Source organism: Epinephelus moara, chromosome 4 (assembly GCF_006386435.1).
Source record: "Epinephelus moara isolate mb chromosome 4, YSFRI_EMoa_1.0, whole genome shotgun sequence".
Classification (NCBI taxonomy): Eukaryota; Metazoa; Chordata; class Actinopteri; order Perciformes; family Serranidae; genus Epinephelus; species Epinephelus moara.
This window is the reverse complement of record NC_065509.1, coordinates 9,085,964-9,101,363: the sequence shown is the minus strand read 5'-3', so window position 1 is coordinate 9,101,363 and position 15,400 is coordinate 9,085,964. Positions and strand designations below refer to the sequence as shown.

The window sequence follows — 15,400 nt, the reverse complement described above, 5'->3', positions numbered from 1 at the left end:
CTCAGGATGCACTTCTCCTCCTCCTCTTCTTCCACCTCTTCCTCCCACTCACAGTCTGCAGATGTCAGTCATTGCTCTTCTTTATTCCTCCTGTTTTCCTCTTTCCTCTTCCCTCCACTCTCCTCCTACTCAGTCTATAGCTGTCAAACACTTTTCTCTTCCTCTTTCTTTCTTCTCTTCTTTCCCTCCCACTCTGTCATCCAATGTGGCATTGTTCATTTGCTCATTCTCTCCTCATTTTTATCTTCTCTTTGGCTTCATTTGCCAAACAATCATCACTCTCGCTCTCTCTCTGCTCTGTCCGTGGGCAGGTAGAGCTGACGGCAGAATGTTGTGACTCATGTTCACATTTCCATTCAGACATTGTCTTTTTTACCCCTAGTATGGCGTTTGAACTTTCTGTTGAAATTGTAGAGATTGATAAAGTGAAGCCTGGGTCAAAAGATGCTTTTGCACACATTCAAATCTTCATTAGGTATCCTTGATGGTTGGAGACCATATGAAGTTGAGTTCATCAGATTTTAGTCATATATTTAGGTGCTTGCATTTGACGTGATTTTGGACCACTTACTCTAATCCAGAGATAGGGTCGGCCGGGGTCATGTAAAACTTTTCAAAATGGTTTGAAAACATGCCAAACATCAGAAAGGGTTGGGGCGAGGACCTCTTGCTTAACTGGTGGAGTGTGTGCCACGTATGTAGGCTGAGTCCTTCGCAGTGGACTGGGTTAAAATTCTGACCTACAGCACTTTGCTGCGTGTCATCCCCCCCTCTCTCCCACTTTTCCTGTCAGTCTTCAGCTGTACTATCATTAAAGCAAAAATGCCCAAAAAATAATTTAAAAAATGAATGATTAAAAACCGGATTTTACCAAGTGTTGGACTTTGCTCAGCTTCTGTTCCTGAGCGGAACATAATGAGACTGAGAGGGCCCATGAATGAGAGTGTAGCGACTCCAGTCCACTTGGTGGCGGTAATGCATCTCTAAGCTGGTTCGCCAACTGCCAATAAACACAAAAAAAGACAGAGAAGTGAAGTGGCACCATATCGGCAGGACAATTTACACATAGTGATTTTATTTCTTGTCTTTTTTTTATTTCATCTTGTCACCCAAAAAAAACACATGAACTTTCTAATATACAAACACAATGTGCGCCGTGCCTCGGCTTAACATTTCATTGCACATGACCTGTCAGCCACTAGTGGTTCTGTTTGTCCGTTTATAAACAAGCATATATTATGTTAATCACGTTGTCACGTCTTTCATTACTAACACATGTCAAGTTTAACACTGTGATGCCGTTGGCGCAGGTTGCTGATGAAGGTTTTTCTCTGGCTTAATTTGCCAGAATACGTTGTAACGACAAACGTCGGTTCAGCCACTTTGTGTTTCAAACTTCCTCTTGTTAGAATGACTTATGGAAGCCTGCAAAGCGTTTTCCATCTCCTAAGAGATTTGTGCAAATGAATTTGTGTCTTTAAATGTGAACAAATCGCCCACTGCTGGTGTAATTAGAGACAGAGCAGGTCATATTTTTTTTCCTCTCCTCTTCTCTATGTGGGCATGTAAATGTTGCTGTAGCCTCTGGTGAGTCATATTCACATTCACATTCTGACACATCTGATTAAATATGTTTTTAAGAAGAACTAGAGAGGTTTAAGGTTCAGGGTATGACAAAGTATTTAAACTTGAATTCTGAAACCCTTTTCTTTTGCCTATTTCCTCTTACAGTATAAAGTGTTAGCGGCATTTCCGAGGTCGTTAATTATTCATTTAGATGGTTCATATACTGCCTCTGCACTATATATACTGTATATAGTGCTGTGCATACATACGGTGTTGAGTAGGTGGCTGGAGCAGGGAACAAGGTTCCTCTGCTTTTTCTCTGGTTGAATGATTTATGTAATTATTTCCCTCATCTTTCAATCATTTTGTGATAATGAAGCCAGTGTCCTACTGTGGATCTTTGCCATGGCTCAAGAAAGGGAGGACCACCTGATGACTTTAGGGACCGGATAGTTGATAGTTGATACCGGATAGTGTCACTTTGTGAAATACTTAACAAAAAATTGAAAGCTACTTGACCAGAGTTTTGTTGTCCTCTCTGTCTTTCATTCATGTTCACAACACCTTTCTCTTGCACATTCATATATACATGCCCACACACACACACTGCCCCACCATGTGTGCTACTTTCCATAGGCACGGGGAGTTGGAGCAGGGAGAGGTAGAAGCGGACATATGAAGAGAGGAGAAATAAGCTCTAAAAATACATCCTTCCTGTCCTCCTTCTCCTGCGATCATTAACTGTGTGTGTCCTGACCTGTTCTTGCTCCTGTTGCGAGTTTTTTTTCCCTCACCGCTCCTCTGGTATATTAAGCCAGTGTGCACACAGCTCCCTACTACACCGGTGCCTTATACTGCTTCTGCTGCTGCTGCGATATGATTTCAGCTCTCCCGCCTTGCTTCTTCTCCCTTTTTTTCCTTTCTTCTTTTTTCCGACACTCTTTCATGCACACACACACTCACTCAGCTGCAGAGCGCTTTTAAACCCACTCACTTACACTCAGACATCCTCATTGTTCACTTTCTGTGAGTACTCTTGAGGACACTTCACACTCCCGGGCTTTCTCCGAAGCTGTATATCTGTACTCTGAGACACACACACACACCTTCTCTTCATACTGTATGTGCGCATCTTACTGCACACACCCACCTGTATCAACTGTAAAACGTCTTCATTCGCAACACTACACACTGATCACTGCTAAAAGCAAATCACCTATTCACAAACACAAGCTGAAGCCACAAACGCTCACTTACACACACAATGCACCACTCACCCACTTAAAGAGACACACACACACACAAATCTTCCACTGTTGCCTACAAACTATGTAATGATGCTGATTCCAAGGCAGAGGATTAAGATTGCGTTGCGTCTGTGGATGCCTGTTCTGATGCTCAGGATTGTGGTGGCTCACACTCTGGTAATGTATCAAACACATAAACTGTATTTACCCACTTTTTGTTAGTAACAAAACTTTAACTTTATTTTTTTTTTCCTGGAGGAGCTTTGTTACTGTAGGGATCTTTTGTTAGGTTAGAGGTGGGCTGTTGTTAGATAAATTTTTCCTGAGTGTTTAAAGATCTGATGTGGAAAGAGAATTTTTGTTTTTAACCGAATGGAGAAATGTTTCTGAACTGGTTGGACACATGTTTCTGAAGTTAGGCAGTGGTCCAAAAAGGGGGAAGCATGTCAAATAATTTTTTAACCACTGGGGAGGGACTCGTGTTTTATTTTGGCTCAGGGGAGGAGCATACAAATTTAAATGGTTGTGTTTTGTATTTGTTTTACCGCAGATTTCTCAAGGAACACAAACCTTCAAACCCTGCATGTTTTCCTTTTTAGTCAAGCACATTAGCGATTAGCCTGCCTTGCTACATTAACATATGGTTAAATTTAATAGAGCCTGAGCTAGCCCACAGTAAACATCTACTCCTTCCAAAACATGATTTATGATATCTTATGATTACAACAGACACTAACATATTTAACGAACATTTAACATAATTTTGTATTAATTTTAGCTCCATGTAAAGTGAATTACGTAATGTGTCCCTGCTAATGCTCTGCTTGTCTGCCTTAATGACGCAGTTTACACATTTTTTTTAAGCTGCTGATTAAATAAATCGTAGTTCTACTGAGTGAAGCATAATTTCGCAGCAGACCTCAGTAATATAAAGCAGTAGTAAAATATAACTTTGGGCATTCATTTTGTACGATACAAAAGAAGTACAGTAAATCAGTAACACGTGATCTGCCTAGATGACTGAACTCTTAATTCAGAGTATGCTGCTGAGTTTATTTCATAACTGGCAATGTTTCTAATGCAGGTTTAGAATACAGTCAGACAGGGAAAGACGAGAAAATAATTTACTAACGTTGAGAGACAGACCTGTTATTGTAGATGTTATTATCTTCCGCAAATTTAAGACTTCTCTGCTCTTAAAACTCTTGGTTATATTATTTCTTATGCCATTCCAAGCATATGAAAACTTATTGTATACATTAGTGTATGATGTGCACAAAAATATAGGACAAATTGCATCTTGTATTGACTCAGTAAAGGACAGTGCATTTTAACACTAACCACAGACAGATAATGGGACTAACTAGCTTACTGCTACTTCCACTACAGAGTTTTTAGTCACCTTTTTCACAGTAATGAAAATTATATTGAAATGGTCTCTGTACTTCAGTCAGGATTTTCAGCTTTATAATAAAACCTCATCTTTGAAAAAATATCCACATATTACTCTCTGCTACTCAGAAAATGGCATCATACTGCATTTCAGGAAAATCCTGTGTGATCTTCTCTGAACAGTTTTTGTCTTTTCTTGACACTTTTTCATTTTTGATCATTCTCTGTAGTCTTGTATTATCCTGTCCCTCACTGTCATAGCTTTGGTAGGTTGTAATTACTGTGACCTAATAATTAAACCTAGCACTTTGGATCCTTGTCAGGACATCTGAATAGCTTAAAGGGACAGTACTGTCAACAGTTGGCAGGATGCTGTTACATCCCAGAGTTTATGTTATTTTTAGCAGAAATGTGCCTTTAAGGTTTATGTGGGAGGTGTCCAAACATTGAAACACACTCGACTGTTTGGGTTTGCAGCATCATGAATCTTTTTTTGTGTGTGAATCTGTTCAAAATAGTGTGTATTGTGTGTGTTTGTTTCATAGATCCAGGGCTCCATTCGACCCCACGCCATTATCATTTTGCCAAACAGTGCTGGAACAGAGGTTCTGGTTTGCTATGAAGACGAGGGCGTCTATATTGACACCTACGGCCGCATCACCAAGGATACAGTGCTGCAGTGGGGGGAGATGCCTGCGTCGGTTGGTAAGTTAAACACAATCATTGCAACAATAAGAACATACTCTTAAAGATGTACTAAGCAGGATTAGTAGTTTTTTTAAATGTATGGACTCATTGTGAAGTCATCCCTCTTAATCATCTTTTATGACCCAGTAAAGTGTGTGACGATGTACCCCATAGTGCTCAGGTAAGGTCGGGGCTTTATAAAAAAGGAAGCAACCAGGTACAAGACAGTGACACAAAAATGCAAAATATAGTGAGGCAAAACGCCAAACAATAGCGAATCTGGGGTTGGCTTTTACTTTCCCCTTTCCTGGAGAGCTTGTTTACAAACAGTAACCAACAACCCTGCAGAATATACCTTTAAGTTACTTCTGTCTGACTTACTGATTCTAGATCAGCAGCTGTCCTGAGCAACTTACCCTGAACCAGATTCTGAAGACAGATTAGGGACAGGGTGGGCTAAAAATAAAATGGTAGTGATTGTGTGTGTGTGTGCAGATTCACACTGTGTCCAGTAGCCATTCTTCTAGCCTAGGGACTGTGGGGGATATTTTTACTCATATACATGTACAATGCTCCTGTTAACTACAGTGTATAGCTGTCTTAAATTTTATTTCTGTCCCCTCATGTCTTTGTCCTCTGTGCTCTCTCACTCTCTGCAGCCTACCTTCAGTCTAACCAGGTGATGGGTTGGGGAGAAAAGGCCATAGAGCTGAGGTCGGCCAACACAGGGAATCTGGAGGGAGTTTTCATGCACAAAAAGGCCCAGAAACTCAAGTTCCTGTGTGAAAGGAATGACAAGGTATAAGTTCAATACAGTTTTTCCACACTCATGTGCTGGCTTGGCTTGACTTGGTTTGAGACGTTATCCCAGTGCGGCAGGGATTTGTGTCTCCATTACAACAGGTCTTACCTGCTTGAAGGTGTGTCTTTGGCTTGTCTTGAGTGATGATGTTTAAAAGCAGCAGGCTGATTCCACTGCTAAAGTCCCCAGTTATTTTGTTGCCAGTGTTTTCCCATCACACAGCACAGCAGGTAAAAGAAGTTTACCTGTTGGAGGTGAGCTGTTAGCAGAAGTGCAGCTCTTCATCTAACATCACGCTGCTTTTACTCTTCCTCCCTGCGGTGTTAATAGACTTGTTTTTACTGAAGAAAAGCTGCTAACAAAGTTCCACTATTTTGGTGATGAACTCTCATTTATTTAAAGCAAAAGCTCTTGTTGTGAAGCAGCAAAACCAGGAATTTTTTTTTCATCCACAGTAACTTAACAAGGCTCCTGTGCAGCTAAGAGCAGACAAGAAACAGTGAAATAAAGCAGATCTATATCTAAAGTACAAACAGGTCACAGGAGAGAGGTCATTCCAAATCACGGATATTCAGGTAGAAGCTACAGAACTACTGAGAGCTGAACACAGAGACTTGTGAAAACCATCTTTCTCTCTGGTCTCCTGCACAGACAGACGTGAGTTTAGTCTTGCAACACGAATGCTTTCTTCAAGGGGAGAAGAGGGGTCGTCAGGGGTTGTTGCAGTTGGCGTTAAGTTACCGCTACCTGCTTGGAGGCAGTCGGTTTGTGATTTTGATCCTGCTTCAGAGATATTCCATTTTAGATGCGGCGCTGCTTGGCATGTTTAAACTGAAAAAGGAAACGCAAATCAGTCAAAAAACCCCTACAAGTCTGTGACAATAAAGTGTGACCATTTTGCAAACTGCACGTCTGTTTACTTCATAACAACTCTAATGATACCTTCCCCCATAACCTCAGTGATCACATGCTTTTCATCCTTAAGTTACTTAGTTACTTAACTTTTTTTTACAGTTCGCCTTGTACATTTTGTTAGCAGAGCCATTGGTGACAGGGCTGGGATGTTGCAGGATGATGGTCGCCCCTCTCCTATCTCGCACCGCATGTTTGTGGAGAACCTACCACTAAGTCACTTGCAGACGACCTGATTCTGGGTCAGGGTATTGTACGTAGCAGAGCAGCTCCCTCACTGCGATCTATTGAAAGTCAGCCCCTGATCCAAGTTTGGGTGGCTGTGGCTCAGGAGGTAGAGTGGGTCATTCGCTAATCGGAAAATCAGTGCTTCGATCCCCAGCTCCTCCAGACTGCATGTCGAAGTATCCTTGAGCAAGATACTGAACCCCAAATTGCTCCTGATGGCTGTTCCATCGGTGTGTGAGTGTGTTAAAAACTGAGTAGCAGGTGGCACCTTGTATGGTAGCTTCGGCTACCAGTGTGTGAATGGGTGAATGTGACTCGTAGTGTAAAAAGAGCTTTGGGTGGTCTGATGACTAGAGAGGCGCTATACAAGTGCAGGTCCATTTACCATTTACCAATAGTATTTACCATTTCATTTTTGTACAGATTGTTTTTGATCATTTTGATTGCAAGGTTAGCCAGTCAGCTAGCCTAGCTGGCCACTGAAATGAAGAAACGCGATCAGCTCTATGGAGCTTTACTGCTCGCTTTTGCAAGACAGTGTACGTCAGTCACTTTAATGTTCTTGGCGGCTCGTCCAAGCATCAAGTGTAATAAACAGCCAGTTCATGTCAGCTAAGCTCTGATAATCATGCTAACATCAGTGCTACACTGAGTGACTAGTTTTAATTCAAGGTTATCCAAGACACTGAGGGTATTATCAAAATGATCAAAACACTTTGTACAGCACTGTGATCACTAAGGTCAGAGACGAAGGTAACGCTACTGTTGCGTTGACAGGAAATGAATAGACATGCAGTTCATAAAACGGATGTACGTCACACTACTTTGTGCAAGTAGAGAATTTAGATTGACTTTTAGTATCTAGTATTAGTATTAAATCTGCAACACAGTAAGCTCTGTATTCATGAAAATATTGTAGCATAATCCTTGTCCCTGTGTCTGTCTTTTGTTGCAGGTCTTCTTTGCCTCAGTGCAGTCAGGAGGCAGCAGTCAGATTTACTTCATGACTCTTGGACAGAACTCACTGTTCAGCTGGTAACAACTGGACCTGTTACTCTGGGATCAACTGGTGGTGTCTGCCATCATTATTCTGGTGATGCCTTTTAATATTTGTGCTGACTGATGTTCATCTCCATGAACAGTGGACACCATACAAAGATAAAGAGAATATTCCTACATCTATCACTCTGTCTTGTCTAGTTTCCATGTAAATGCGCATGGATCCACAGCCGAGTTCATCGAAACTCCAACTGCAGCAAAAACTGCTTGATGCCATCACTTGTTCCTTTAATACTGACGCCTGAATCAGCTGCAGCAACACAAATATCTGGACCTGACATTCAGCAAAAAGGAGCTTTAGTTCACTGCCACCTCACCTGTCTAGCAGTGTCAGCATCTGCACACAGAGCATGTTGTCATGACTGAACTTCGTTGTTACCTGGAGTCTTTCCCAGTGGGATTTAGGCTCCAAACCATCACAGCACCAGTGTGGCAGAAATCAAGACTCCTTTGTGTGATGTTTTAATCTACCGGGAAGCAAAACCGATGGCCCGATTCAGTTGATTGTGTGGTTACATCTAAAATACACACCATCAGTGAGCATCTGGCTTCAAGATCCCGTCCATCATCTTACCTGTCAGCACTGGAGACCACAGCAGTCCGTTCAGTTTTGTTCCACATTCCACTCACTTCTCTCCTGGATCAATTAACCCTTCTTTAATCTCCTCGAATGGACTCCATCCTATCAGTTACTCAGCTAATTATTTGTATATCAGTTATTTACTCCCATTTACTTTAGCAGTGCTTGACTGTGGTGTAATACTACATCAGCTGTTTCCCTTTCATCTGATGAAGTGTTCATACCTGGATAATAATTCTCCTGGTACAGACCAGGAGAGTAATGTTTCCTTCTCTGGTGTTCAGCTGCTGTCTGGTTTGTCTTCATGGAAGTACGTGTTAAAGGGAGTAAAACTAGAAGGACAGAAGTCCTTCCTTCACTCCATGGACATCATCTGGGCATTTCAGAGACTGGATTGGGGCCAAACTGTGGACTAAGTAGGACAACTACTGTATGTCATTCCACATTTTGTCACTATTGCGTGCCAGTTTTTTCCCTAATGATCTTTTGAATTCAGTATCCAGATCCCGGATCCATCTGTGTCCCCAATACCTCACCAGTGTTATTTAAAAGGCCCCATGTTTTCTTCTTCACCGCTATAAGCATATACCAAGGACCCAAACAAATTAGTCAGTTACTGTACTGAATCCTTATTCTGTTGATTTCCATATTGTATCATTAGACAGTATTATATTTATGCATCAAATGTTATATCATTGACAGAGGAGTTTCCTCTTTTTATCGTCTGAGGTGACAATAAGTCAGTTTCACACCCAACACATAGATTCAATCAGTTATGTTAAACTGCATCCATAGCTGTAAATATACTGTCTATGTGAACTTTATAATAAGGCAAAATGTTTGAATTGAATTACTGTCGTGAAGACATAGTTGGCTAACTTAAGGTTATTCATTAGGTCATCTCTTATTATCAGCTTGAAGTCCACTTTGCTCTCTGCCTAGCCGGAATCAGTTGCCAATAAGGCAACATTTATCTCTTGGGATACTTGCTGCAATGCACACTTTGCATTAAAATATGTTGAGACTTTTTTTATTTTATTTTATTTTCTATCACAGTCTTGATGCAGTACCTCACCAGTCCTCTTAGGTCCCAGTTTGAGCATTCCCTCCACAACATTTGATTCTTCTTATTCCATACATAGGACCTCTAGAGCCTTGTACTTTTACACAAGTAGAGATATAAAACAACGCCACAGTAACAGGCTTAGAATTATTTTCTGCATCTATTTTGTACAGCTTAGGATGTATATATTCTTGTAAGATGCACTGTTTTCTAAATATTTTATAATTGACAAGCCATCTTTATGTATGTGTACAGGATTACAGGCTAATGAATGTGAAATTCCATCCCAGAGCAGAATTCATACATATTATTCCCACGATCCTTGAAAGTTCAGTGTTTGTGAACATGAACAGGAGCTACTGACAGTGAATTTGAAGGCTCCTGTTCAGGTTGACCAACCTGGTCAGTGTTCAAGATCAAATAGTGGATCATATGAATTCTGTTTTGTGGTTGATTTTCTGCTAACATGTAGAAGTCAGGCTCTTTGCACAATGGCCACCTTGTACATGTTTCTGTTATATATCCTCCTTTGAAATGACTGTTTTTGTTTCAAAGCAGGAATTTGAAGAACATTTAAAGCCATTCTGTAGTCAGTATTGAAGATATAACTGAAAGCCATTGGCTTTGGTTCAGTATTTCTTACACTACCCAACATGGGACGCACACCTGTGTTTGATGGGTCACCTTGAAATTTTTTTGTCAAGCTTGGATGTGATGAGATGCAATGAGCTGGGCCTGTTGTATAGTATTTGTTATGTTTTCCTTGGTATTTTTGTCATTTACACAATGAGCGTCAAAGCAAGAAACCAAAGATGAAGGCTTTGATTTATTGGTGTCCTTGAATCAGACTGTGTAAGATAAATAATCACAACTGACTATTTCATTTGGAAAGATCATTTTTATTTTAAAAACTTAGAGTTCAGCAAATATTATTATAAACTGTAGAAAAGATGCAAACTAGACCAAGACATCAGACACACCTGAAAAATCTCCCAGGAATAATGTGTCTCTCTAAATTGCAACAAAATACAGGCAATCTAATATTGCTAGTGTTCATATATTTAATAGCTTACATGTATGTTTTAGACAGTGCTAGGTTTGCTAAAGGTGAAGAAATAATTGGTTTTTACCTTCAAATGTGAATTTCAATTTGTCCATTTCTGATACATTTGAATTAAACCGTTACCGTTTTCTCCTCGTTTGTCAGATTTTGCTCAAACGGCTAACGTAGTAATGTTTTGTGTTACATTTTCCTCTATATTATATCCACTCTTAAATGTTGAGGCTATCAAAATCTGTGCCAAATATTATATATTCAGTGATTCTTTGAGTTTTAGTTTTTATTATGACTTGATATAAATATTGCAGCTGGTTCTGTGAGAATATTTTAAACTGGAAAATGAACTTATTGATAATGACTGTCTTATTGCTAAGTTGTCACCAAATTTCATACAGTGTTTATTTCAATGGTAAACTGAGACACCAGATAGCTAACGTTAGCTAACAGGGGCTAAAGATCTCAGAGCTAAGCAAGCTAGCTTGTAATAGAGTTTGTAGCTAACATATGGCTAAGAAAGTAGAGGGGTTTGGCTAGCAGCAACAAAATGTGTCACTTGCTGATAATGACTGTCCTATTGTCACCAAATTTCATACAGTGTTTGTTTCAGTGGTAAACAACTGAGACTGCAGACCAGATAACTACTTAGCATGGATACAGTGCATGGAAATACAGGAGTGTAAACTGAGCTTAACAAGCTAACGGATGCAGAATTTCAAGCTAACAATGACTAAAGCCAAGCCGAGCTAACTTGCAATAGAGTTACTGGCCAACATTTGTTGCTAAGATAGTTGAGAGGTTTGGCTAGCAGCAGCAAAATGTCTTTTTTTGTCTCTGTACTCAGTTGCAAATCTGTGTACAGTTTCCTAAAAAATAATAACTACATTTCATACACTGTAAATTAAAATATTAAAAATTGGTAAAAGCATTTTCATAGACATTCATTCAAAACATATTTCAGACTTTGGAAATACATCTATTCCTATGTGCAGCTCACATCAAGTAAAATGTGATCAAAATATTTTTCGGCCAAACATTTCTAGCGCTAAAAATATGTGTTAAGTGGGCTAAATGCCACATTAGACATTTAGTGTTGCAACTTTTATTCTGAAATCTTGACATAAATGCATTCAGTTGTCCTGTATATGTTAATGACATGTCATATTTAGAGCAAGTCACTGTGCTAGCTTTTGGTCAGGTCTAGTCAGTTGTTAAATTTGTGGCCAGCACACCACTGGCAGGTTTGGCCAGGCTCCTGAGCAAGATCCTGGCCATTAGAGTCCAGACAGGACAGGAGACCGGACCATAAGTAGTCCAAACTACCATAGTGGTTCCATCATGTGTTCAGTCACATCTTACATTTACACAGACAATGTACAGTAACATTGTACAGTAGCTAGGCTGTATGCTACACTACCCAACACACTCTGTCAAATGAGTCCTTTCATTAAACACCCTTTGATTTAACGTAAAAGTCAGAATGTCGTGACAGTCTGATCTCATGTCTGCATATTTGAAAGCAATAATGTAAATGTTTGAGTACCACTGATTTATCATTGTTATGCAATCATATTACAATGACAGAATTTATTAGATGAGTTATGATTTGGCAAATAAATCGATTACGTCAAGGGATACATGGAAGTATATACATTTTTGAAAAACAGGTTACCATCCTTACACTTTCAAGTTTTAGCTCAGTATAAAAGTTATGGTGTTCAGTTTCTAAGGAAAGTTTATTTTCTGCATATACGTCCACTTAAAAGCCACACCTCTGGATGTGCCTATTTTCTATTTGGCATCATGTGTTATCTGCATCGTTCTTCACCCTGCTGTAGGAAACAACATCTGGTACAAGCTGCCCAGAGCCAGTGTTACACCTAATGATGTGTTACATACAGTATGTGGGTTAATGCATTTGTCACCTAAAGCTGCAGTTTGTATCAGAGACACAATCAGGACATATGTGTGAGTGATTAGAAACAAACTTCTCCGTCTTCTCCTCTCTTTCTGTGCTGAACATTTGAGTCTCACTGCACTAATGAGAGAGAGAGATCAGTGCACTTCCGCCTACACCTTCCACTGGTTGAGATGATAGATTCTGTTTCAGGCCCACGGTGACTCACATCTCCAACTCTCCCACCAACTCTTTTCCTCTCACTTTGTCAGCACGTCTTTCCTCATCGCTGCCTTTCATTCCCTCTGCGTCTCTCCCATACCCATCTACATCTGTCTTGACCTCTCATATTTTTCACTGTTATCCAACTCTTTATCTTGATGTCTTAATCTCTCTTTAGCTTTCCATTGTCTCTCTTTCTCTCGGGTGGGCTCTCTCTGTCCACCCCCAGCCTGGTTGGAGGACTATTAATCCAGTTCAGGAAAAGTTTAATAAGCTGCTGCTTATCTAATTATTTCCATTTATATTGCATCAAATACTTTTGAATATTTTTCCAACTGGAAGAGTATCACAGACACAGAATTTGTCTTACCCTGGTTTTTGCTGATGGTTGATGTGGGGTGAAGCACGATGCAGAAAAATGCTAATACAAAGCTTTGCTCTGATCTGTTGAAGCAAGACTGTAATTTTTGCTGACCTGTGGCTACAAGACCGACATAGCGTAACCTTAGCACAAGTAGAAGAGACTTACAAAGTCAGTGAACTGACTGCAGTCTCAGTAATACAGTGATATCTGAGAAACATCTGAATATATTGAAGAGATCAAGGGTGCGCTTTATTGCTGATTAATTAGAGGAAGAATGTGTTATTTCTTCTTCCAAAGGTTGTTTTGCACTACAACTGTTATTTTCCAGCCTGTGCATGAGCAGAAGTCTGTGGATGAGCTGTACAGTTCTAAAGAAAGTGTGTGTGTGTGTGTGTGTTGTGTGGGAGGGTGTGATGTAGATAGGAACAGGTGTTCAGTAAGCAGGAATTCAGTCTGCAAGGAAAGGAAGGAAAGCGTTAGAGGAGGTAGTTGGTGGCTTCAGTCAGGTGTCAGTTAAAAAGAAGGAAAATGAATGTTGCTTTAAGTTTTGTTTGTTTTTTGCTACAGGCTACAATAATCAGCTATATCAAAAACTCAATTTAAGAAAACAGTGGAAAACAAAGAGCAAAATAACTTACCGAACACGCTAAAGGGGTCAATAATTGGGCTAGCATTTCAACAGAGGGCGCCAAACTGAAGAGCTGCAAATGTATAGATGATGAAGATTATTTTGAGGAGGGGGATGTGAAGGAGAGAAACAATGATTATAACCTTTTTAAGTGTAGATTTCTACATTTGTTCCATCCATTGACCAAATAAATTGTCCTGATAGCACTCATTGTAGAGCACCAATAAAGGCTCACAGTGATATATGTTAGACTGACATTGTCTGTTGATGAGTAATATTTCCCAAACATTTAGATTTAGCCGACAGTTAATAAATAGTGTCAGTATATTGTGGACTAACTTGATAAAATTACTGAACTCTAGAAAGAAAAACTGTTTGCAATATGGATATTTTGTCATTTGACACACAGGTTGGTTGTGTTATAATTTGTAAATTCTAAAGATACCAAATATTTTATAGATACATATTTAAGAATATATATTCCCCTCAACCATTTAATTTCTTTACCATTATAAAGTTGATACTTTGTTTTATTTTTTGCACTGGACCTATGTTTGATGCATCGTATACTGTACCCCTCCTGCTTTGAGATGAACACGTGTTTCCATGTAAAGAGGCAAATGAGACAGTGAGACAACAATAAATATGTTAAGTGGTGTATTGTTGTTGTTGTTGTTGTTGTTGTTTGCTTTTAAAGTTGCACTGACATGATTTTTTTTATCTACCCACAGCTTTACTAGTACACTGACTTATCAGAATCCTTCAAGCCAGTTAACTTCTGAAACACTGACACACAGTTTTGTCTGCTGAACAAACTGCATCTGTCATTGTGACAAAAGATTGTCTTTGTTGGTACAACACCATCAACAGAAACATTTGTTATTTTGATTTCCTTATGATGACATGATCTACTGATGCCTGTGTCTTTTCTAGTTAAATTTCTGTTCAAAGCTGACTGTGTTATCAGTCCAGCAGTACAAAGAGAAGGCTGAACTGAATGTTGGTCAAAGGTCAAGGTCACCATGACCTTGCATCCACCTCATTCTCATGAACGGGACATCTAAAGAACATCTTGAGTTTTGGTGCGTATGATGGAGAGAGAGAAAAATAAATAAATAAATAAATGAATAAATAATAAAACATAACATGATGTGAATAACCTTATATAATTGATCGTAATGTTAACAGAGTACAATTCAGTATGATATATCTTGGTATAATAAAGTAATATAGTATGATATAATATAAGAGCACAATACAATAACATATCCACTTATAACATAACAATGCAGCCCTGTGGGGGATGAGGCCAGGAGGGCAGGGGCCCCCACCACCGGACCCAGCAGCACGCCAGAGGCAGGCGCGGCAGACTGACAAGGGTCTACTCCTCTCTTTCTTTTCATTGTTACTTTTGCTCTTTATATATATATATATATATTTTTTTATCTATTTAGGGCANGGGCAGGGGCCCCCACCACCGGACCCAGCAGCACGCCAGAGGCAGGCGCGGCAGACTGACAAGAGTCTACTCCTCTCTTTCTTTTCATTGTTACTTTTGCTCTTTATATATATATATTTATTTTTTTTTTATCTATTTAGGGCAGTCCTGCTTTTGGGCCCCACCCAGACCCTTAGGTGGCCACTGACCCTTTGCAGTTCTTGCCGTAATCCCATTTCCCGTCTCAGTCCTGGGCAA

General features: G+C 39.8%; 1 protein-coding gene across 2 annotated transcripts in view; it reads left to right on the top strand.

Moving 5' to 3' along the window:
* The window catches only part of si:zfos-2326c3.2 (mitogen-activated protein kinase kinase kinase kinase 4), an 86,048-nt gene extending 71,687 nt beyond the window's left edge, over window positions 1-14,361 (top strand). For both annotated transcript variants that reach the window (XM_050041733.1, XM_050041732.1), the window contains 3 exons: window positions 4,751-4,910; window positions 5,552-5,691; window positions 7,790-14,361. In XM_050041733.1, the coding sequence (XP_049897690.1) occupies window positions 4,751-4,910; window positions 5,552-5,691; window positions 7,790-7,873 (384 nt within the window). In that variant the 3' untranslated portion in view covers window positions 7,874-14,361. The remainder of the gene's footprint in view (window positions 1-4,750; window positions 4,911-5,551; window positions 5,692-7,789) is intronic.
* Window positions 14,362-15,400: the final 1,039 nt, after the last annotated feature.